Below are 26,280 nucleotides of genomic sequence, written 5' to 3'. Positions count from 1 at the left end.
TGTTTTAAGTTGAGAGAAGTTTGGACAGAGAAAGGGAGGTGCAAGGACTTCAAATGTGACACTGAAACACACATGCAAATAGTTTGTTATGTTGAACAACACATGGCAAAGAAATTGTGATATACACATGAAATACATCAATATGTGTTTGCTAAAAATGAAAGATCATAAGCATTATTAATTTTCTGTAACATAAAGTGAGACTCTTGACTCCAGCTGATGGCACCAAATTCAGTTACTGTGCACCAAGAAACCTACAAGCTCTTGGAATCTGTCATCTCATATGCTGGCTAGTGTAGTCTTATGAAGTAAGGGCTACAACTATGCACCAACAGAGAGGAAACAATCCTAATTTTCTTCCAAAAAGAAAAATAAGACACATTCATGCATTTCATTCCAGTGAGTGTGCATCTGTGTAGTTCTACTCCAGTTGTAGTCACAGAAAACCAAATATGGGATTTAAACTTCATGTTTATTCAAATCAATTATTTATCAGCATAAACCAGCATTTTACAGCACATATGTATTTTCAGTAATACAATCATAGTATTCTTGTAAGTGATATCATCACACTATATGCTGACTTTTGTTCCAGAATGCACATTTTTTCAGGTCTATGAACGATATCAAATGATAAGTAATAAGTCCTAAGAAGCAGAAATATACGTAGCCACAAGTGTAGAAATTTCTAATGTGTTCAGATACAGTGTTTACTTTAAGTATTCCTTGTATAATTGTGGACATAATATGTATAAAAATTGACATTCTTTTCTATCAGGAAAGAAATCAATCTCTATTACATGAACAGATAATGGTAATACAGAGCTCATAAAAGCATGGAAAGGCATTCTGTGAGAATTTCTTTATTTCTGCTCCCTATTTGACAAATAGTATTTTAAAAAAATATTTTAATATTTCAAAAATTTTAATATTTTTAAAATTTTAATAATTTAAAAATTTTTAAAATAAAAAAATTGTATTTTAACAAAGTCTTTAGGCAAATACATTGTTAAAGCTGTAGCTGAGACTCCAAAACCAAAGAACCCTGCCTGTCAGCGACTGAATCATGAACTCAGACCGGCAGGGAATGTGAATCGTTTATCCAAAGGAGTGAGTTGCTTTCATACACTTTTCCAAGGCACAGCATTTCCTTATGTGGCGTGACCTATCCCGTGTTGCCACATCAGCAGCACCCTTCATAGGGGTCTGCTGAGTGACACCTCCTCCCCCCGGCCCCAGGGGAGACAAGCCTCTCTGTGCTGCCGTGTGCTCCCTTGTTCTGCCATGTGCCTCTGCAGGCAGGTTTTACAGCTCACAACCTAATTCCCTCTTATAATTCCCCATACCTGCCCTTAGTGTTTCTGACAGGAACTTTATCCCATTTGCTCATGCAAATTATAACTCGATTCCCTGCAATACTCTGTGTTGCCCTCCACTGTCAAGCTGCGGAAGGGAGACATCAGAAAAAGCCCCCACTTCACCACTTGACCCTGTCTTGACCCAGTGAGGCTTTAACCTTGTGCCTTACTGTGTGCTTGTGATATTTTTAAAGGAAAGAGGGACTGAAACAACAAAAATAAAATTTGACAGGTAGTCTAGGGTTCAGCTTTTTCATCAAGAAAGACTGGTCCAGCCATCTAAATGCTAATAGTGGGGCAGCTCAGGCAAATGCTGTACAGTACCACAGTTGCTGTGTAGTCTTTGAGCTGCTCAAAAATTCTGTCTCCTATCATAAGACTTAGGTCTGTCCAGGAGGGCTGAAGTGCCTGAGTATCACTGGGGGCCTGGGAAATGCCATAGCATCTATGATTACTTCGAAGGTCAGAGTGCTTCTTCCACCAGCTGCTGGCATCCGTACTGTGTTCACACAACCTTCACAAGTCACCCCTGTAGCAGGCAATGTGAGTATCCCCCTGAGGAAGGTCTGTGTTGACCTGGGCTGTAATTAAACATCAAAATGCTATCACTAAAATACCAGGTAGGACAATAAAGGCCATGTGAAATATAGATGGGTCTGTATCCAGCATCTATAAATTCACCCTGAGGTCTCTTCACATCTGGAGTCCTCCCACAGCAAGTGGTGGCAATTTGCTACCCAGCTGTTCCCTGATTAAGCAATGTGGATTGCTGATTAGTGGTTTTGCATCACATTGTGAAGATATTCTAAAATAAGGTTAGGTGCTCATCCACTGTGGTAATATGGACCTGGCAAACTTGACAGTAGAAATCCATGTAAGCAGGTGGCTGATGGATTATCAGATGCCAGGTGTTGAGATGTCACTGAATAACTTTTGCTGTGTGAGTTAATGGCTGTATCTTTTGCTAGCCTATCCTGACACAACAGACTGTATGGAAGAGGTTCAAGAGAGGTGCAAGGGGCTGTATGCACCCTGCTGCAACTCACCCTAAGAGACTAGTTTTGGCAATCCTTGCAATTTTGTTGTATCACAGTGACCAGCGAGCTTCAGCACAAGGTTGGAAAATGTCATTGCTCAAAACCTGACTGGATGTGGTCGTGGGTGATTGTATAACTGCTGAAGTGAAAGGATTGCATGGAGATCTTGGCTTCTCTGAAAAAATGTGATTGTTCTCTGTGTTGTTGCAAGGAAAGGTTTGAAAATAACAAATGAGTTCAAGATCAAAGAGAAAAGAAATATGCACATTTTAAAATTGTACTATATTTACCCAGTCTTAACATTTTAGGGGACCTGGCTGAGTATTTCCAAACATTTAGGAAATGCCATTGATAACTAAGATTCATTTGTGTCACTGACTGGGTCATCCTTAAAAAATCTGATCTCTGTGCTAGAGATACACCATCAAAATGCTTCACTTTTTAAAAGGAGTCTTTGCCTGACCAGCTGATTTAGCTTTCATCTGGGTTATTTTTTCTGAAAATAAACAAAGCCTGCTGTAGAAAAATGAGAAACTCTCCCTCAAAATGTAAGATACAGAAAGATTTGTGAGGATAAACCTCACAAATTACTTGGCCTGGAACTGAAGTCCCAGCAAAAGGAGATTTTTTGATCCAATAAATACATGCCTTTGGAGACCACAATAAAAGGAATTCTAGTGACAGAGCATGTCTATGAAAATTCACTGCAGTATCAGACATCCCAGGTGCCTAATTTATCAGGAATCATTATGCTGCTCAGTGTTCCAGGGACAGGTCTGGACAATGAAATAGCTTTTGCATTCAAAGAGGTGACATTTAGTCACCAGGCATTTAACTGCCAGGCATAAAGGCCACTGCTTGTGAATGGGGTTTGTTTGAGACCTGTGTGGTTAACTGGAGACTAAGGGTAAACTTTAGAATTAAGTATGCTGCAGCTCAGTCAATATCTTGAGCTCAACATCATTGATGGGGGGTGATGAGGCAGTTTGAGTTCCTGCTGAGCTTATTTAGAATTGAGACTGCCACAGAACCTCACCAAAGATTTGGTTTGAAATTGTGCCTTTGAGAATACTTACTTCAAATGTAAAAACCCAATAAAATGAGAGTGTATGTTTGAATTTGCCTCTGATGAATACACATCACAAAAGAAATAGTCATGTTTATATATGTGTTCAGCTGAAGGCTGCATCCTTTGGGAACTGATGTAATTCAGCTCCATGGAGCAAACAAATAAATAACAAGTTAACAGTTACAGTAAAACCAATGAAACCAAAACAATTCAATGCAAAACATAAAGCTCCTCCAAAAGGTATTCTATCCAGAAAGTCATTTATAAATTAAGGAATCTCACACTCACAGAAGGAATCTCATAACTAAGAGGTGGAATAGCATTGTGATCAGTAATAATGCTGTGGGGCTGGCTACGTTGTAAAAGCTTGTACAGGCAGGCTCAGGATACAGCTCTCAGACATGCCTTCTGGAAACAGCGTTGAATGCTGTCACTGTCTCTCAGCAGTGACAAATCATGGTAGAGCTAGAAAGACAAAGATTTGGAGAGAGAAAAATGAAAAATTATTTCTTTTGGTTTGAAACAGCTTTAAGGTAAATCAGAAAAAAAAAAAAAAAAAAAAAAAAAAAAAAAAAAAAAAAGATTTAGTATACAAGCCATACAAGCCTTTTGTCAAGTCAGTCGTTATTTGTAAAGATTTTAGATTTTACCAGGAAGCCTATAGAGAAATTCACATGCAACTTAGTATATAGTGGAGAAAAAAGAGTTACAATTTTCCTTTCAGTTTCTTTTGCCACTATTGGATCCTATTTTGGATTGCAGGTGTAAGAAATCAGACTGATGCTGCATCAGAAGCTCCAGAGACCATTCTGACATTGAGAATTCCTGTGGAGATACACTGTCTTCCACTTTCATTTGCAGTCTGGTTAATGAGCCTGTAAATTGAATTAACTCAGCTGAAGTGCTCAAAACCCAAGCTGAAATGAAAACAAGAAAAGGGAAGTGTATGGCAGCAATACTTGGTACCTTTGGCTTCCTGAGGAATGTAGTAAGACTGAAATAATAATAATAGTAGTAGCAATGATAACAACAACAATGACAACTGAATATGTGACTGAAGATATATGATTCATTATAATTTACAAAGCTATTAAACAGTGTTCATATATCAGAGTGCTGGGTACTCAGTGAATCAGTGTTTCCCAGTTCTAAAGAGCAGTCTCTAAAGAGATTAAGAGTAGCTAAACAGGAAGGCTTCATATTTTAATTTTTTCCCTGGTACTATGGTATGTGCATATCCTTTTGGATGATGTTTGGCATCTCTTTTTTAAATAGAAAATGAGTGGCCCAGGGAAGTGACTGCAAATTGGAATAGTAAATAACTAGATTTATGATAGCAACAGTGCACTGAAGTGCAGGGAAAAAGCTGGATATCACTGCATCATTTTTTCCCAATGGTTTTGAAACAATCAGTGACAGAAGAAAAAAACCATAATCTGTCCTTCCTCTAAAGATGAAAAAGTACCTGTTTCTCTGTTGGCAAACAGAAAAGGAAGGCCCCTCCCTCCTCTGTTGGTGGTGCCTCTCCAGCCCCCCTGCACCTGCCTGGGGCTGCTGTGTGCCAGCATCACCCAGAGACTGGCTCTGACAGAACCTGACATCCCTGCACCAGGGCGTGAATCACTGCCCCGGCTGCTCATTTGCACTGACTACACTCTGAATTGCTATTGGTATGAGGCAGTGATTTCATCCAGCTTCAGCGTGGTTTCATCAGTCAGTCCAGACACGCATTTGCTGACATTGTTTCCCTGCTCACAGTAAGGGTTTCTCTGAATCAGACTGAGTGAGGTGATTCCCCATTTGTTTGCTGAGATAACAGAGCCTAAGTGACTTAATGATTCATCCCTCTTGCAATTACCTCAGCCATTAAACAGACCGATGCCCTAATGCCCTGCCCTCTGTCTGGTCTTTCTCTGCTTGCCTCTAGACTCAGTTTTGGTTTACTGTCAGGTGGAAAAGTCAAGCCTGTCTCACCTCTTCTGTGTCCATGAATGGTTCTTCTGCCTCAGGTGTCATAAAGATTTACCTTTGTGAAGTCATGGCTATTAACTCTCCCCAGAGGCTCACAAGAGAAAGCTGATATGTTTCTGATATCCTGAAGGCTGTATGAAATGCCATCTAGGATTGAATATATTTGTATATAAATAAATATTCCTGTCACAAAAACTGATATCCACCTTAAATTAAAAATAGCACAGCAATCTAGGGATTGGATGGCATTTCTTATCAGCTGATGCATGTATAGGGAATCACCGTGTATGCAAATCATCTTCTTTATACAGGAGTCAATCTGATGTCATGTTCAACAAGAGAATTTGGAAAAAACCCAACTTCACAAAATTTTTTCTTGTCTCAGCTGAGAAAACTGAAGACATGGAGAACAAACATACAGAGATTTATCAAGTTTTGAATGAAAGAAACTTGCAGCAAGAATACTAGAGGTGTTATCAGTTAGTGACAATGGAACTAAATGAAAGTCCTTTGTCTTATTTTCATCACTTTTATTCCTGGGTATGAAATGAGACCTAAACTGCATTATTATATATTATAATCACTAGAGTATCTGCTGTCTACTATCGCAATAATGACATGATTTTCTAGGGAGAAAAAAATGATAGGAAGAAAGCCCTGAATATATTTTTTCTCCTGTGAAAGCCATAGACGACTAGTAGTCATGTTTTTGGCTCAAAAATAAATGTGAAAAGTAGTACATAGTGGAGGGAGGCATGCAAGATATGTGCTTCAAGTCAGATCAAGGGTTCTGGTAGACATTTGCATGTTCAGCAGCAGAATTTTCTGTCTTGTTAAGATCTGGTTATTAAAATTATTAGAGAGATGTCTCTGCCCAAATTAAGGTGCAAACGAGACCACATACCAAAGTCAATAGTATGGATTTTAATTTAACAGTAAATGTGAGGTAGAGAGGGAGAGGGAGAAAGAGGAAAAGAGAGAATCTGTGGATCCTCCAGCCAAGGTGTGCACGCCCTCTGCATCTGAGCTGTTAAGTGGTTGATTGTTTGAGTCATTAAACATTAACAGTCCAGTCTCTCACAAGTATGCAAGCAGTAACTACCACAGAAGAATAAAGGGCTACTTACATGTTGTTAGCATTGATTCCCTCGGAGTGAGAGCCCCAAAATAACTTCTGCTCATCCAAAAAATCTGGTTGGATATAAACCAACCTAAAAAACATTTCTATAACCTAAGAATAAAATTTAAGAAAACATAAGCCTACTCACAGTACTTATAAGTTCTTTTCATTTCTCTTTAAGAATCTCTCAACAATTCCATTAAAACGATATAATTAAACTTTTCTTGCCTCCAAGGAACATTTGGGAGATATGTTTAAATAAGGCTACTCAATAATGAAGTTTAGAGCTCAGCAATAGGACTCAGAAGCTGTTTAACAGAACAGAAGAATGTGTGTGGGGAAGACCACCACCTTCAAAATTTAACAATGCAGCATTTAATGATGTACTTGGTGTTTGTCCAAAATATTGAAAGCAACATGTAGGCCTAACATACCTACCTTAAAAGAGCTATAAGGATTTTGTGTCTGATATATATATATGTACTTATGAGCCAAAAAATGACAGATGTTTGATAGAATTTGAAATTTTATTTAGATGATATTACCCAGACATGCTATCTGTAAACATGGATACCCTGGAAAGCATACATGTGGTACTTAATAAATGGTTATAAATCACATGAGAAAGAGCAGCACTAAACTGAATTTCACTAGTGTTAGTTCTTTCCAGTGTAATTGAATGTCAGGTCCTTTTATTCCTTATACTTGTCTTGTTTATATTTTCCAACAGGCCAAACACAGAAAGATGGCCTATATCTCTAGTGGGAGGTAAGAGAAATAGATGTATGAGGAATTTCAGGACAGGATTCAGGTATCTCTGCTGCTGCTGAGACTGTTTTGTGTGGAGCTCTGAGAATAGAAATGACTCTCTGAAGCTTTCATGTTGATTTTTTCATCTTTGTTTGCAATGAAGAGAGACTGTTTGCAATACTTGAAAACGAGCCTTGAAAACTGTCATTAGTCATTTTTCTTTACAAGCAAAGAGTATATATCTTTTTAAAGTTCCTGGTTGTTCCTTAGTCATTGAAACAATGACAAATGCAGGGGATATTCTTTCCAGTGAATCAGTGCTTCCTGTAGTAGGTTCTTCTTCCAAAGCTCCAGTATTTGGATTGGGACATGTGATAGAGAAGTGGTATCAGATATTAGGTCAGATTTCAAACAAAAGTGTCATAAACTAACCAAAAAATATGGGAAGACATTTTCACATTTAGGAAATTTAAGCAGGACTTACAAGGACTATGTACAAATATTTTGCTCTGCTATTATCTTCTAATCTCAATTGTTTTCTTTCACAACACAGGCCTACCTATAGTTTCCAGTATAAATGACAGTAAATCCAAGCCCAGAGGAGTTCAGACAGAGCCATTGGAATCATCAGACAGGAAACAACATTTTTGTCTTTTTTTTTGTTTTTTAATGGCTGCTCCACAGCCTAGCAACCGTTTAGTTTAGCCTCAGATGTGTTCTGTGCTAGATTCTGGCACGTAGATCTCCTTCCCTGGGACTTGCCTGTTAATAGGGATGTGGATTGGTGGAGGGGTCCACACTCTGTTCTTAATCTTACCCCCAAGTAGGACATGTCTTGTGGCACCACAAACTGGTGGTGGTACTTGGGTGAGTGGAACTTAATGTCTATTTCAATATCTGGCCAGTATATCACATGAAGAAACAGTCTGGCTGAGCTATTACATCTTACAACATGCTTTTTTCATTCTCTGCTGAAGATTTTTTCCCTGATGTGTCATGTCTATAAAACAATTTTTTTCACAACAAATTTGTTCTTTCCTCTACAAGCTGCTGCTCTAATGGAAATATTTTTCTGTCTTTTTTTTTCCTGTTCAACTAGAACACAGTAGAACATGTAACAGAGCTCTTAATGGAGCTCAGCATAGGAATTCAGTCCTAATATAGACTGTAAAATTTTGTCCACCAAAAACTTTGGCATCTAGCTACAGGCTAGAGCTTCTGGAGAGACAGCTAACATTTACACATAGCCTATGATGACCACTTACATGACTTGAAGAAAGAAGAGCTACAAACAATGAATTTTGATACCAGCTAGGTAAGGACAGTAATATAAAATAATGCTTGCTATCAGCTATCTGACATGGATCAAAATTTCCGGCCACTATTCTTACTCCTACAGGCAGTAGGCTATGAGTGTTTTCCAGGACCTCCTGCAGGAAAACTGGTCTTTGCTTTGCATGACTCAGACATGGAACACATGTAAGAGCTGATCTTTTACTTTGTCCAGAGTAAATAAACAAATTGAGTCTTGAAGTATCACATAATGACAGAAGCTTTTCACATACTGTTGCTTCTGTGTTTAGCTCAGCAGCTTGACTCCTATGGAAACCTACAGTGGGAAAAGTAGAAATGAATGAACTGTTGAAATGGCTGTGAATTTCAAGTTCAGAATAGTAATTGTTTGCATTTCCAAAGGCAATGTTGAGCATTTCTCCCTAAAGATTTTGGAAATGGAGGCTTTCTGCTTACCCCGGAAAAAAGGATAGCAGAAAGAACCCATATATCCCTCTATGTCCTTGTGCACTTGTGTGCATGGCCTAGACACAGGTCTTGATTTCCTCATTCATTTAATTCCTTCATTGTATAAATTGAACAAACAAAGCACCCAATTAACTAATGTAGACAGAAACCCTGGCATTCTGTCTGTTTAACAGAAGTAAAATGAAATCTACTAATAAAATGAAATTACAGTGTAAAGCACTTGTCATATGAATAATTAGGCATTATAACAGCAACAGTATGGTTGCTTTGTTCTTGTCCATATTATTTCCATTTAGCAGCTGCTACACCTGACAAACAACTGCCAGATGCAAGAGTTCCCTGATGGGGACCTGAACGTGCTCTGTGTGTCCTCATGAACTTTAATACAGTTAAAATGTTCTCCAGGACCTGCAGAAAAGTAGACAGATGTTTTGCCAACTTAGCAAATCAGAATATTCCTTCTCTGAGCAAGTGGGAAATGCACTAAATCTGTCTCAGGTAGAAACAATTTGGATAGCATTCACGTTCAAATCATCTGCTTTTGTAATTTCTAAAGCATAGAGCATGTTGTTCACAAGCTTTACTTACTTGTAGCAAAATAAACAAACTCAGCTTACCACACATGCTTTTACAAACCAAAACACCTGCTCTCCAACAGCAGGTGGGAAATCCAGATCTTTTAAATATCTGTGTCCTGATGATTACTCTGCTAATTTTGCATTAAGAGTTAGAGATTACAGAATATGCTTCTGATTACTACCAGTGTAATAGAGCTTGGGACAGTTGCAAACAGTCTTTTTTAGAGTGAAAAAACCACCTAGTATCACAAGACTTGTCACTGTGAATTCATACCATCTGTCTAATGATGAATGACACCAGTGTGGATGGTATCAAGTCAGCCTACAGATTTGCTATATATACTTATTATCCTGCAAATACATCACACAAAATGGCCCTGCACACACTGTGCATCAAAACAGAGCATATAATGTTTTATCACAGGGTAGACTGGTCTATTAAAATGATCATGTGTTCAGAAATGAAGAAGGCAGTTGTTGATTTCAGCCTATAATTTCTTTTCTTGACATTTTTTCTCCTGAAGTCTCATTTAATGATTCACATTCCATTTTGCTGCTATTTGAATACTACAGATTCTGTTATTTTTTTATACCTTTTATTCTCTGATCCATGGGAATGTCACAAGGTACATTTTTATAGTAATTTCAAACAGCACACTCTACACTTCTCCAGCAAAGTGCAAACAGTCTTTGCTGCTTAATACACATCTAGATACTCTTTCAAAAATTTTGCTGCAGTTTAATGTTATTGATTTGTGGTTCTTTCCTGAGGTGAATCTGGTAGTGCTCCAAACTTAGTGAAATGGAACACCTAGGACAGATTGTCTACTTGTGTAAGCTGCAGAAAATTGAAATATGATGAACTCTGACAGCAAGATTTACCCATATATTAAAGAAATAACATCAGAACTATAAATGAGGTTAGAGTTTCCTTCTATTCCCTTCTGCTCTTTTTTCCCCCTTCCTGATACAGCTATAAGGCTCTCACTTGGCATAATGTGATCACTACTTCAACTTCGTTTTTTCACTTTAAAAGTATTAAAGGCTTTGGCTCATATGACATAATATCAGTGATTTAAAAGGTAAATATTGAGACTAAGTTTATTATCTAGACTTCCTCTACTTTGTCATGGATAAAAGATGTGATGAGTTGCCTCTGCAGGTACCTTCTTTCATGGAGTGTGAATTCTTAGGTGTCAGTCTCAGAGTAGATATTTGTCTTTCAGTTTGCCATGTAGTTTTCATCTAGTACCGGTATCTTAATTCTATGTCAAGCAGAAGCATCAGAAGCCAACAGCTAGCAGAAACATCATCTTCTTTGTTCCTTTCAACTTAGTGATATTTTGAACATGATAAAATCTGCGGATTTTATTGGCAGTCATATTATTTATGACAACATCAGGGTAATGGCTTGGTCCAGTTCCTTGTGAAATGAAACAAAGTCACATAATAGGCAATGGATGCAATAACTTACTTACAAGTGTTTGTTGTTTTTTTTACAGAGTGCTTCTCTGTTCAGGGGAGATCTCTATTTCCTGTGTGCTTTGACTTTATGGCTTCAGGAACCCCTGGCCTCAAATTATTCAGTGGCAGAACATTAGAACCAAACTAAGCAGAAACAAAATCTAACAGTAGCCAAATGATTCAGAAAGAGTAATAATTATGGACAAGAAATATCTCATTACTGCAAAATCTCACCACGTTAGTTTTTAATAGATACTGCTCACTAAATGAAATAAGCCTTCGAATGAAAAGAAGGGTGAGTAGGGAGGCTAAAAATGATAAAGAGAAATATAGCAGTTGGCAGGGTGCAGCATCAAACAGCACAAATTGAGTTAGTTTAAGCATTTAATACAATTTTAGTCTACAGGAGGGACAGACATGCTTAGTCAAGTTTTATCCTTTCTGCTGTTGAGAGCATACACCCAGGCAGATGGTACAAATATGTGCATCTCAGGTTTTTGAGCTCTCAAATGTCTTATGTCACAAATACAACCTGCTTAGAGTCTGTAATCTGTTTACTACTGGATATGTGCACTTAGCCCCCAAGTCACATATTTGCTCACAGAAGGTCGACAGCTGGAACATCAGGATGGAATCTTACGCATATAAATGGTTCTGCCAAGGGGCACACTCCACTTCACTTAATTTTTTTTTTTTTGCAGAGAAAATTGTCCATAGAGTCTCTTATTTGTCATACCCAGACATAAAAATATTTTCCAGTGAATAATGGAATTGCCACGAAACTAAACAACAAGCTGATTTCCTACTTGCAGAGAACAAGATGCGAACAGTATTTGGAATGTTTTTAAAATGGGGTACTGATTAATTCTGCATTTATTCAACACTACATTAACTTTTTAAGTCACTCAGGTAGCATCAAATTCTTTGCACTCCAGACAATACAAGTTTCCTCGTTGCCTGCAACAGCAGTAAAATGGTTTCTGTTAAAGGATATATAGTGCAATTGTAGAAGAAAAAAATATTATAAAATTTTTGTGCAAAATATTTTCGTTGTAGAAGCTCAGATTTTTTAATGTGTGGCAATTAATAGAAAAACAGTTGGGTTGTATTATTTAAATAAAAAATTAATTAACAAATTTAATTACTCCAGGTTTCCAAGCCACTCATATAATCATGGAAACAGTACAATACAGTTAACTTTGGCACAGGTAGCAGACTAAGTAATTTCTCCAGGTATCTTGCAGCCCTGTTTGGATAATTCCGTAAAAGAAATTTTGAAATATTCATTCTGCTACAGAATGCTCTCTGTTCTCAGTCACATTTTAGTAATAATGAACTATATTTATTGTCAAAACTCCTGTGGGCAAGTGGCTATGACACAATCAATGTGATTCAGCATCCTCCTCCTCAAATGAATTTCACAAAAAAATCTTGTATCTGCATTCAATATTAGTACAGACTTTGATACAAGATGTTTCTTTTCTTTGAAAGATAAGTAACAATGTATTTTAACTCTTGTAACTTATTATTTTTACCTATTTTTTCTGTATTAATTGTAGTAGTTAATAATATGGTGAATCGTCTTATTTAGGAAAGTGTGGCAAACACTCGTGCTATGAAATGCCACCAATCGTGTTTCCATTTTGTGGATTGGAAATAAGTAATTTTAGACTTCAAAATCGTGATTTCATTTGGGCTGAAGAGCAATATTTTCATCACTCTTGTTTGAAATAAAGTCACAGTAACTCCCACATAATTGTTGAAAGATTTGAGCCTGCATTTCTGAAATCTTGACCAGTAAGTCTCTGATGCTTGAAGCTCTGCAGCTGCTCGTGACTGCAGGCATTACCATTCTGGGTTGGCTGAGGATCTAGGGACTCATTTCATGCCTACCCTGTTGAGGGGTCACTGGCTTCAGGAAGCAATTCAATATTCATGAATCTAGAGGAAAAAATGAAGCTGTAGAGAGTGTCTAGGGAATGTTTGTCAGGAAAGTGAGAAGGGGATTGAGTTCTCGATGCTGCATTTTTCTTTAAATGGAGAAAACACAGAAATAGCACTGTAAGTAGGAATCATCATGCAAACTCAGAACCAGCTTGGGGGTTTAAGGTGCTACTACACGATATTGAGTAGACATAGGCAGAAACCTCAAGTGTGGGTTGGTTATTTTTACATCTAGAGCTGAGTGCTAAACACCATGGCAAATGCTACTTGTGATTTGCTAGGATAGAGCAATGTGATTCCCCACGGATGAATCCACGTTACCTTACTTCTCATTGTTGATCCTTGACACTTCAATTAATTAGCTTTCTCCTACTCCTTGTTCAGATTGCTTTGCCCAGTCCCTGACAAAACAGAACATACGCTGTGATTGCTGTGTGGTACTAGCCTAGCTATGGCTCAGTTTTATTTAATAACATTGTGTTACTCTGTGCAACAAATTCTGACTAATTGCTTCCCACCACTCTGCCAGTCTGTGAAAAGGTCAGCATCGAAAACCATCAAGTCAAAGCACCCTGCCGAATCTCCATAAGGTTGTACAAAAATAGCAGACTTCGGTGGATGAGGTCTAACTGGTAGGGAAGTTAAGTGTTTTGATGAAAGAAATGTGCTCATCATTGATTCAGGTGCTGAAGTTCTGATTTTCCCCCCAGGTGCAATGAACATAAACAGTTTTGACTTTGTAGATCTTGTGAAAAACTCTTCCTTTTTGCCTTTTTTAGCAAATCAAACTACTTTCATATAAACTTGTGTAATTGCTGTTAATTAGTTTATTGCACAATCACAGACTCAGAGAATATTATGAGTTAGAAGGGATCTATGAGGATCATCAAAGTCCAAGTCCTAGCCCTGCACAGGACGCCCCAAGAGGTCCTTGTGCCTGAGAGCATTGTCCAAATGCTTCTTGAACTCTGTTGGGCTTGGTGCTCCTCTCCTCTCCTCTCCTCTCCTCTCCTCTCCTCTCCTCTCCTCTCCTCTCCTCTCCTCTCCTCTCCTCTCCTCTCCTCTCCTCTCCTCTCCTCTCCTCTCCTCTCCTCTCCTCTCCTCTCCTCTCCTCTCCTCTCCTCTCCTCTCCTCTCCTCTCCTCTCCTCTCCTCTCCTCTCCTCTCCTCTCCTCTCCTCTCCTCTCCTCTCCTCTCCTCTCCTCTCCTCTCCTCTCCTCTCCTCTCCTCTCCTCTCCTCTCCTCTCCTCTCCTCTCCTCTCCTCTCCTCTCCTCTCCTCTCCTCTCCTCTCCTCTCCTCTCCTCTCCTCTCCTCTCCTCTCCTCTCCTCTCCTCTCCTCTCCTCTCCTCTCCTCCTTCGCCTGAATTTTTATTTTAATCAATGAATATAATTTCTCCCTTTCTTGCTTTCTTCCTTAGTGCTAAAAAGTACACAATGTCTTTTTAATATTTAATTAATGAGATCACTTTACAGGTGTTAGTTTAAAGGTAACCATAGCACAAATGCATCCATTATTAACTGCAGAACTACAGTGGCTTCTTGGGAACCCTCTTCAGTTTAATATGAGAACCCCTGTCAACAGAAAGCAGCGCTGATATTGTTGTTAAGTGTGACAGACTGGCAAATGCAATGGGCACCACTCTGGAACAATGCAAACTGCTCGTATCAATGAAAGAGGCAATGTTTAAAAGTGAGGGGAAGGCGGACAGCGAGAGGCTGTCAAGGAAGGTTCGGTTCCGCGTCGCATCCTCGCACAGCGGGCGGGTGCTGAAGGAGGTGTACGCTGATGGGGAGGCTGCCGACTCTCTGGACTCCGAGTATGCCAGTAGCTCAGAGACTGACCAAACCAGCCGGCTGAGTGAAGTGGACGGGCAGCAGAATGGACACGTAGGGTCGGAGTGTGATGAAAATGAGAATGAGCAGGATGACTTGCTCATTTTAGTCAGAGCCACTAAAGAGAAAGGATTTGGTACAAAGAGAGTCAACATCCTCAGCAAAAATGGCACAGTCAGGGGAGTCAAGCATAAAGTCAGCGCTGGTCAAACCCTTTTTGACAATTTGGCAAAAGTATTTCAGGTAGGTGATGCAGATCTGCTGTCTGTAAGCCCACTCTCTGTCCCTTTTAACTCCATACATTATTCTTTGCTCTGTTCAAACTGTTCTCATTTTGTATTTCTCAATATTCTGTCTTGTTCCCATTGCTGTCCACCTGCTGTTGTTGCACAAGAGAGGCACACTGGTCCTTCTAGTACGAAACAGCTCCGCACTCCATATTGACTGTGAACTTTGTTCTTCAAAATTGACCCAATATTTGCTGAGTAGAAATATGTGTGTTGTGCTTCCCATGCATGGATTAGGAAAGAAATGTAACAGAGGATTTAACTAAGGCTTTTCTGGAGATCCATACAGGTCTCCTGTACAGGGATGTGTCATGTTTCCACTCCTGCTGTATTAAGTCTAATGAGTTTACGATGTTATCTACTCTCCCCTACATGTAAATATGTATACTTGCAAATTCCATTCTGTTTAATCTGCAAAGTAGATCAATTAGGTGCAGGGTGGCAGCAATGAAGGTTTTCCCATATGAAAATTTCAGGGGAATGAAATCTTAGTCAGAGGTCTCTTGTATCTATTTTCTATCTATTTTGTAGAAGGAGCAGAATATCTGTATTTGAAACAGTATATGCCACACTAATGCCTTAGGCAGAGAAACACAGGCCTTCAGAAAAATTAAGATAAAAGTTCTAAAATATTTATCTCATATGTATAATTTATCTATATATACTATTCAAGCCTTTCAACCATTAATCTTGACACAGATAGCAACAAGTGTGCAACCAGACTCTTTCTCAAGGTTCTTAGAATCCAGAATTATGCTTTTCAATTAAATTATCCTGTGATGGCTTCAGGGCATTATTTAAAAACTTTTATGCAGTTTTCAATCATGGGGAATTTGATATTAATAATGAGTGTTTTTGCATTTTGAAATTACTTTGAAATGAGGTAATTTAATATTGCATTAATAAATGGCAATAGATTAACATTCTCTTGCTTCTAGATATGAATTTATCCTCTATGTGGTACCTAAATTAACAGTCTTTTTGTCAATATGAATGTTCCTGTAGAAGTTGAAGTTTCAGAGAAGAATCGCCTGTTAGTTTTTGTTCTTTACATCACATCACACAGCACTCAAGTAGTTTGCTTTCTTCCAAGCTGCTCAAAGAAGAGTTTGTCCTTAATTCCTTACTCTGGTAAAATTTGTAACAAACTCACTTTTTCTAAGTAGATTTGAATTTTTAAGTATTAACTGAGGCATGTTTGGGTTCTTATCTAGCTTCAATTCCACTGTTCTGTGCTATTTCATTATGCAGAGTACACCATTTCACCCCACTAACCTCATTCCCTTCTAAAAGCTGTTTTCTACTACATCAGTAACACCAAGCTAAGAAATTTGAATCAGCTAGATAAACAGATCTGCTTGAAGACATATGCACCTTAATTAGTGTCCTGGCCATATTGCTTTTTCTGTCCCCAGTTTTAGATTGGAAGTTCTTCAGGAAAGCCCGTAGATTGAAATCAATGTACTTTGATTGCAAAGCTTCTTGTATTCCTAGCAGAGTTAATGCTAGGACCAGGGCTGTTTCCATGAGGTGTTTTGCCAGGAGAAAGTATTTTCTTGAAAGGAGGCATATCCATCTTATAACTTCAGAAAATTACATGTATCCAAGTCTACCACAGAAGTCCTTAATTGAAACCTGTAAAAGAATGAGTGGTTTAAAAGGTGGTAAGGATTTTTTTAATTGAAAATATTTTACTGCAGAAGAAAGGGGAAAAATTAAATTATCAGATGAAAACAAACCAAAGTTTTTCATACAGCATTACTATGAAGAACTCTCTGCTACAGGCATTGTAAAGTCCGAAAGAAAAGGCAGATTTTCAAAGTGGATGAGGAAAATATATGTGGAACTGAGAAGCTTCTTCCAAGGCAGGAGTGATGAGTGATTTCCGGAAATAACTGTATATTCTTACATTAAGGACCTACTGGATCAAAGACATATATTTAATAATACAGAGAATATAATGGTTTGAGGTTTCTACTCAATTTCCCATTTCCCCAGAGATAAAGTTCTAAGTCTAGTGAAAAAGAATGACGGGTTGCATGTCTTTTATGCCATACTGTGAGCCAATTGTGTATGCCACATGCTGAGCACAGAGGAGAGCAAAACACAAAGGTTGGCTTTGAGATGGATTTGAAACTGCTCTATCCTAATGAGAAATATGATTGAAATCCATCCAATTACAAATGAAATAATGGCCTTTAGAAAGAGATTAGAGAGAGAATGATTTCTAGTTTTCTGTAAGCATGTTCCAGACAATTAATTGAGCTGTAAATACCAGTTAGAGAACAACAAGCGTTCTTCTTTCAAAGATTTAGTAATATAGAAAGATGTCTTTATTAGCAGGTAAAACACAAAATCTCCTTATCTGGGCATGTTTCTGAGTTACCCCCTTGATTATGTGAGGTCATCTCCAGCTACATGTTTCTCTTAGATAAGCAGCAGCAGATGTATAACAATAGTTAAGAGGAGAATGCCCCTCCCTGAGGAGAGTCCATCTCTGCCCTTTTGATGGTTCAGCAGCAGGAACTCGTATGAGATGAATTCATTGTGCATTTCTCAGAGTTAGTGTCAAAGTCAGTATTTTTAATCTCAGAGTATGCATATGAGCTCTTGACAATCCTGTATTCTAGGTGCTGATAAATTCTTGTATGCAAGCACTTCTTATTTAGTATTTACTATATCACTTCCTAAAATGTGTATGTGAGAAGCCAAATACTGAGTGTGTGTGAGTGTCCTGTGACCCTGAAACTAGGGGGTGGTTTTTTATGGTAATATCAGCATTCTGATTCTTCAGACTGTATCTACAAACTCTTCTAATATACTATTTCCCCAAATCCCTAGAGGCTCCCTGTCATAGAGGAGAGATCCTTTAAAGCAAATCACTTTGCTCAGATATTCTAGGGATAAACATGGATTCATTAACTGGGCTTTGTTATGTTGTGCAGTCAAGACCTTTGATTTTGTCTGTTCAAATACCTGTGCTAAAAACATTAGTGTATTTTAATATTCTATGGAAATATTTGGATTTTTGAATATTTTTTTACACATTTTCTTACTACAGCCTTTCTACAGAATTGGTTCAAATGCTTTCTTCCCACAACAAACTTATCTGAAAAAAAATCACACCTTCTGGAGCTTTTTTAATTTTAAGAGAGTGATGTAATGCAGGAAGTATTTCTAGAAGAAAAGGTGTTTCTGGTTGTTGTTTCTATATGACAGAAGCGTGGTTTGACAATGTATATCTAGTAGATGTGTGTCCCCTGCTACATCTTCCCACAGTCACGCACTGAGTGCTTCTCTCACCCTCTCAATCTCTCATTTCCACTGTTCCCTGAGAAGCTGAGTCCTTCACATTACTCTATCTGAGGACTGTCTGTGTCCCCAGGGGAGAGCTGCTCCAATGCTGTGACAGTGAAAGGTCTCCCACAGATCATCCCTGCACAGCTGGTGAAGCTGCTGCCAGGTGAGTGGGAGCAGCTGTGGCAGCTGGGGCTAACACAGCCATGGGGATGGAATGTGGGACAGAGCAGGAATGTGGGACAGAGCAGGAATGTGGGACAAAGCAGGACACATCCAGGGGTTATCTCAGCTTCATGGAAGAACATTCTGAGGGAAGAAAGGTGGGGAAGAGACCAGCTCTATTGATGCTTCAGGAGAGCACGGTTTCCATGGCAACCCTTCCAGCCTTTTCCTCCTTGGGGTGGATGCCACAGGGAGACTGTTGACATAGCAACCACATCCTGGTGGGGTGAGGGAGTGGTGGGTGGGGTGATGATGGGTGTTGACATAACAACCGCTCTGGGCGGGGAAGGTGGGAGGGAGGTCACCGGTGGTCACTGGCGGAGGGCAGGGACAGTCACATGTATCACCCAGCCTCCACTAGCATCTAACCTGGGCCTGGGGATAGACTCCCACAGTGCTGGAAATACAGGCGTCAGACAGCTGGGAACATTTTATTTGTGAGAAACACACACTACTGAAAATCCTGAAAAGCAGGAGGGGGCTGGAGCTCCCAGTCTCCCTGTTCATGTATCTCCTTAGTATAAATTTTCTCTGGCTGAGACACTAAAACTGACAGCGTCAGCAGCTCTGAAGCTGGGGACATGACTTGCCAATTATGTCAGAAGCATAAGCCCCTTCTCTTCTTATCTGAAGTAATTGTGGTTGTATTTCAGAACACTACCAGAAATTTTGTTTTCTAATATCACAATACTGTTTAAGTACAAATAGGTATGAATATTTCCTGCATCTTTATGTAAAAAGTAGTAGAGAAATAGTTCTTCTTTCCTTGAAATAAATACAATTCTCTTCACAACCAATTTTTGTGACTAAGCCATTCCTATGATGGCTTCCAGGTCACATAGAGCAAAAAATCCTTGGTTTGTCTAATATATTACTAGGGAGTGCAATGATTATTGTATGCCAAACTGGGTTTTCATCCCAATGTGCAATGTAATGGAGCTCAGCCAAAGGTTTTACACAGGTCTCTCCTCATTTTCCACTGTTTCAGCATGGGTATTTTTCTTCCATTTCCATACTTATACACTCCACTGGCCTTCCAGCCTCCTCTGAAAGGTCACGTTCTGCTAAATTAGCCACAGAACTCATTCTCAGGCAGGGCTTGCTGACATCTATTGCAAAAGGGCAGGCCTGGTTAACAGACCTGATGAATGTCTTTGTGAGCATTGTGTCAGAGAGGATATGGGTGAAGAGTCAGACATAATATACTCAGTCTTTACAATATTTCCAAGCACAGTTTCTCAGGTAGAGCTCACATTTAAGATTGCGAAGTGCAAGTCATTATTCAGCCTGATGAAGAATGATCTCATTAATGTTTAGAAAGGTGGGAAAGAATAAAGGATTATGTGGAAGTTTGTTAAGAGGAGAGATTTTGGGGTGGTTAAGGGCACTTTGATATTTCTTTATTTGTAGGTGACCTGGAAAAGTCAATACACAGCAGGACATGCAGAGCTTACAAACTGATAGGGCTAGCTAGTACCACAGACAAAATAAAGGGAAATACAGCAGCAAAACCAATCATCTTCCAAAGAAGACAGAGGCTAAAAAGTGATGTTAAGGAAAGTTTCTTGTGTCATAGTACAAGCAAAGGTTTTTAGGGTGGATGGCATGCTGTATACCACTCCAGCCTCTGGAGGATATATCACTACAATCCCCAAAAGTCTGGGGAGACAAGAGAGAGAGATCTGCACTTTCACTGGAGAAGTCATGATACTCTCTTCCTCTCTGATCAGCTGATGATCAGCGCTGACACTCCAGAAATCATTGGACTATTTGAATTCAACATCATCTTCTAGGACTGGACAAAGATTGTAAAAACTCTCCTGAACTTTGCCTTCATATTCTCCTCCATACACGCTACTCTGTGACTCCCAAATGGACATAGCCCACCAAAGAAAACAATGGACTGGATTGCTTGCGTAGATCCTTTGTTGTAGTAATGTCCCTTGTATTGATAGAGATAAATCCCAGTGAGTTGCAGGTATCTGAGGTAGAAACTTCCAGTGTATTTTCCTAGTATTAGCAAGTCTGGAAGACTAATTATTGAACAGTGTTACACTGAAATCCACTGGAGAACAAGAAAAAATGTAATGACATGGAGGATGAAGTGATTATGAAAAGCAGGATTTCGCTTGTTACAGAAAATTCAGAGTTAGAAGGACAACTGGATCACTACTGGGATGGGCATAGCATCCCTTCACCACTTGCTCTGTACCTTCAGAAGGGCTTTGATCTGTGACCACACTGCATGGGACAGTGATTCATCTGATGCCATTGATCATGTCACAGTTAAAACAGGTGGTTTCCGGAGCTGATATCTGAGCAGACACACTGAATTAGAAAGGAAGATGTTCAGGTCTGTGAGCTTTTAACTGGAACCTGGATTTGGCCAGTACTTAGGGTATTGGTTTTTTATTGTTCACATGTTCTTGTAGAAATCAGCTATAAAGCACTGAGGTCAGACAGGTCTATTACTAGACTATTCAAGACATTTTAGGGTTTGCTTCTGTTGGACTTGAAATATGTATTTGACATAGACTTGAAATGATCAGTAAATAGACTTTTAAATATTTAAACCTCTGGAAGTGATATACAAGTTTAGAGTTAAAAATGAGACTTACCTGTCTCATTTTCAAAAACTGTAGATATGGGATGTCTTGACTTCTCAATACACTCAACACTGGGAAGCTTACCAACAAAATTGTGATTAAATGTATTACTCTTTTGAGACTGAATCAATAACTGAAGAAAAAAAATTTATAGGCTTTTATGCTGGCAGTCTGACCAGCATGTACTGGACATCTGTCCAACCTTCCAGTGCACTGTATGGCCTCAAAATTATTCTTGCTCTGATGTGCAAAATCTTGATGCTTGTGAAGTGTCCATAAATGTGGTCAGTGTTCTTGAGACGCCTCGTCCCTTGCATGGGAAAGGGCATAGCAAGGAAGTTGTAGTATTACTGCAGTGAGTATGTGTACACAGAATATGTAGTGCTAGAGGAAATAAGGACTTTTGGTATGGATTCAAAAAACTCACAGGCCTCTGTGAGGAAGGACTTAGACATCAAGCTCCAAAACCAAGATTCTCCAAATCTCTCTTTGGTGTACCCTTGCATCAAAGGCAGCAAGAGCCTTTCCTTAATGAAAATTTGACTAATTCTCTGCCTTGGCCACGTGCCTCAACATCTCAGGATTGACAGGACCTGACAGTTACTTACTTCTTGTGTCCTATGGGATCCGTAAAAGAAGGGTTCCATTGCCTGTCCCACCTGCATGGCCTCATGCAGTAGGTGTTCCATGAGCATGCCTGGTGCATCAGCTCCTACACAAACTACACATAAACAGATGCTGCTTTGTTACAAATTGTGCCTGCAGGAGGCAGTGGTGCGAAATATACTTTGAAATAGTCACAAGATAGTGAGAATAAGTTGCTGGAGCAGGAGTAGAAGACAGGCTTGCTGATTCTCAACTTGCCATAGCAAATTCTACTGTGTTCTTCCCCTTCCCCTTCCCCTTCCCCTTCCCCTTCCCCTTCCCCTTCCTTTTTCTCTTAAACACTATAGGGATCACATTGTTCCAGCATAGAAGCATCCTAGAAAAGCTTGTAGCCTGTGGCTTGCTTGTTAGGGAAAAGAGGTAGAGAGGAGACTGAATCAGGTATTCAAGACATGAGAGATTGCAAATTATGATGTTCTGCCACCTTGTTTCATCCTCTCTCTTTAAATCTAAAAATAGATTTTCTTTCTTTTTGAAAGAATGAATGCAAATGCCAAATGGAAAAAGGCTTCCTGGTTGTACTAAGTGGGATTCCTAAGTCATATTGGCCTCAGGAAATTCTCTGATCTGAAAATAGTCATAAAATGAAACAGTATTAGTAGGAAATGCTATATATGCTTTCCAGACTCTTACTTTTAATTATCTGTCTGGTAGATGGCCTGGGATACCAGATGAGTGCTGGGTCTGAGCCTATGTACTGCTCTGGGACTCTTACATAATGTCCCTTTGGGGGGCTGCTCAATAAGGTGCTCAGCCTTTGAATTACCATGGAAAATGCTTCATCTTGCTTCAAACTAACTTGAAAAAGAGTCATGTTACACAAGCAGCCTATCAAAAAAATCTTAGGATGTTAGTGCATAATTTTTTTCTACTTATTCTAAGAGTAAGATTTTTTTTCCCCCTGAATTGGCCTCTTACAACGGAGATGAAAAAGATGAACTGATTAGCCTTAATCATTAATTAGCAGCAATAGCTCTTGTCTTTTGCCATCTGTGAAGCTCAGTTTGGTAACTCAGCAGGAAAATAAGGAGAAAATATCTTTTGAAGTATTCTTAAAACTAGGACTATCAAGAAAATTTGGGGCTATTCACTTTTCTTTGACATGGTAAAACAGGCTGCCTGCTAGTTCATTGCCCCATAATCGTTGCATGCCTTTGACACAGCAAATACAAACATTGCAGAACACATAAAGATGAAATAAATTGCCTATTTGCTTAATTCCTATGATCATACTTGGTCATTGACCCTTAATTTTATGTACAAATAAATTACTCTGCAGCCAAATATTTAAGGGTCCTCATTGCACTTGAGTGTCTTAGGTGAAGTATCTTTTACTTAAAACTTTACAAACATGGAAGCAAATATTTGGCTACATTGGGCTAATTTGTCACCAGAGTGCACAGCTGTGCGATTGCAAAAATATGGTAATAATGAAGATGAAAAAACAGCTCCTTTATTAAAACTTAAAAAAATTTTCTAACAAGCTAAGTGTATTAAAATCCCATTATTTAGTTTGCAGATCTCAAAACTGTTTCAGTTCTGAACTAGGATTTGCAAATACTAGGACTTGTGTAGGTTTACACAAGCTAGGAAATATCAATGTATATGTGCCACAGGTGTTGTGTTTCTAGATTGCTCTGTTCTGTCAACAGCTTGCTGTGATATTTGTCTACTAGGGTTGGCAGTTTATTACATACTGCACCAAAACAAGGTACATGATTAACAGCTTGAAAGAAAGAAATGTCAAAGACACCCTATTTTTTTTTGGCTAGAACTTTAGCCTGTGACTGCAACATTTGGTGGCACCATAACTTTGTAGCTGAAATATAATAAAACATTCTTCAGAATGGAATTTGCTACCAGAGAGAAAAGGGTACAGCTTTCATGCATGAAAACCTTTCTAATTGCTGCAACATCCATTGCAAGGTAGTACAAAACATGAAAATCAAACCTCAGTCAATTTTCCCAAAGCTTGTAAGAGGAATAATGAATAGGACAGCATTCCCAGCATGTTGGTTTTGAAAAGAAGCTGGAAAGTTACAGCTCCCCATCCAAACAGGAAATCTTGTGATTTTGCTTGATGCAGGAGTTATATTGTGGAGAAGCTGTCACAGCACGACTCTTTATAGCCTCCATCATAGAAAGCAACAGAAATGGTCACAGATGAGCAGCTGGATTCACTGAGGGAGAGACTCATTTCACGCATGGCAGGAAAGAAGACAGAAAAACTTCACTCATTGCTAGTATGAATTGTGGAAAGCATTTTAACAGCCTTAGTACCATTTTGCTTTGGAATTTTATCTAGAGACACCATCCATCAATGTCAGACGAGTATGTCTTCTATACTGCAGTAAAACCACACACAGACTCATTCTTTCTCTATTTCTCAAAAAGAAATATAAAAAGCCTTACTGGCCAAGATTTGCACACATTTATAACACCATGAAGTGTTATGAGCTGCATTGACAAATCAACCAATGCTGCTACAAAGGCAAAGAAGAGTTTCTTTGAAATTCACTCTCAGTACCCTTGTTTTGAATATTACTGATTGCGAATTATCTAACAAGCTTTAAAACTACTGGGAGTTGTCAGGAGTCATACACTGTTATTTAAGAAAAATCTGTTTCTCCTTGCAAATTCTGTAAGACAGAAAGAACTGTCTCTAAAGAACTTACAGCTTTTTAAAGAAAATGTGATATTTTCCTGCCCAGCTGCTCATGTCTTGCTATTGGTTTGCTATACCTAAATGCAAAGGACTCTCCCTCCTAGCCCTACAGGCAAATATGAAACATTTCATTGTTGTTCAAGTAGAGGATATCCTAAGAGGCAGACTGATAGACACAGTGAAAAAGGAGAGCTTTAAGCATTATTGCTTCTTTCCACCTGTCACAGGTCATAATCTGTACCTTGAGAACTCCCCTTTCCAGGTGTTGGCTGATGAGGTCTCTGGTGAGACGCCACCTGAAGTGCTGTGTCACCTCTGGATTTCAATGGAGGAGGGTTATTGTCCTGCTGGAGCAAGTCCAGAGAAAGGCCACCAAGTTGATCAGGCCCCTCTTATGAAGAAAGGCTGAGAGAATTTGGTTTGTTCAGCCTGGAAAAGACAAGTCTTTGGAGTGATCTAATTATGGACTTCCAGTCCAAAGGGAACTTAGAGGAAAGATGGGGCAAGACTCTTTACAAGAGCATGTAGTGACAGACATGGGGGAATGGGTTCAAATTCAAAGACAGTAGGTTTAGATTAGATCTTAGGAAAAAATTCCTTACTGTGAGGGTGGTGAGGCACTGGAACAGGTTGCCCAGGGAATACCTCAACCCTGGAAGTGTTCAAGGCCAGGTTGGATGAGTCTCTGAGTAACCTGGTCTAGTGAAAGGTGTCCTGCTGATGCCTTCTATGATTCTATGATGGTTTCAATCGGATTCACTCATGCAGTGGGTAAATCTGGTTGTTCTTTCAAATCCCACAATGATTCAAAAATAGAAGCACCTACTCAGACCCTCCAAGTTCAAACTTAAACTTGTCATAAGGATTTAAAAGGCTCAGTTTCTAAATGACTTGTTCAGGAAATAGATTCTGTTCACCTAACTGTCTGCAAAATGTTGCCATGACAGCTATTGTTGTATTTGCTGGGTGGTCAAGCCTTTTGCAAACTGGTCTGCTTGGTGGGTGATGTTCTTGTGCACCCTCATGTGGAAGATTGTGGGGTGGAAGGACACTTTTACTGGCCAATATTTGCAGCTGAGTGCAGGTAACTAATACTATGGGGAGCTTTCTTAGCTGTTTGTGAGTGGGAACAGACTTGAATCATGTAGTTCCTTCACCCAGGTGGTTTCATCATCAGCTGCTCCAGCAGTTCTCTTTTGAAGACACAACAGATAAGAGCAAGAGGTTTCCAAACCGGTGAACTGTCTAGTGAACCTTCCGACCTGTTTTTTATGCTGTCTCAAGTCTCATTTTGGCAGAAGGTTATTCAGCTGGCAGAAGTGCAATCAACTATGGAGTTTCAGCATTGTTTGAAGACATGATATGAAATTAGAATAAATGTTGTTACTGATTGTTCTTGCTACATGGTATTAAATGATATCTATGCAAAGAAGCCATTGAAATGTTGTTCCAAAAGAAAAGCAGACAGATGATTTAATAATGTCAGCTTCTTCATTTGTAGTCTTACTCCTTGAACAGAACACATTTAACTCTATGGCATGATATAGATGATATGATATAGCCCCATTGTAAGAACATTATTATATGAAAAGTATGATTATATGAACATAAGTTTCTGTTTTATTTAAAAAAATACACATCTCTGGGTG

At 39.0% G+C, this 26,280-nt stretch overlaps 1 protein-coding gene across 1 annotated transcript in view; it reads left to right on the top strand.

The window, feature by feature from the left end:
- The first annotated feature begins 14,732 nt into the window (after window positions 1-14,732).
- The window catches only part of GRXCR1 (glutaredoxin and cysteine rich domain containing 1), a 37,201-nt gene continuing 25,653 nt past the window's right edge, over window positions 14,733-26,280 (top strand). The window contains exons 1-2 of the mRNA XM_069012184.1: window positions 14,733-15,128; window positions 17,878-17,891. Coding sequence (XP_068868285.1) covers window positions 14,733-15,128; window positions 17,878-17,891 — 410 coding nt within the window. The remainder of the gene's footprint in view (window positions 15,129-17,877; window positions 17,892-26,280) is intronic.

This window comes from Aphelocoma coerulescens, chromosome 4, assembly GCF_041296385.1.
Source record: "Aphelocoma coerulescens isolate FSJ_1873_10779 chromosome 4, UR_Acoe_1.0, whole genome shotgun sequence".
NCBI classification, from domain to species: Eukaryota; Metazoa; Chordata; class Aves; order Passeriformes; family Corvidae; genus Aphelocoma; species Aphelocoma coerulescens.
This window is presented reverse-complemented; position numbering and strand designations above follow the sequence as displayed.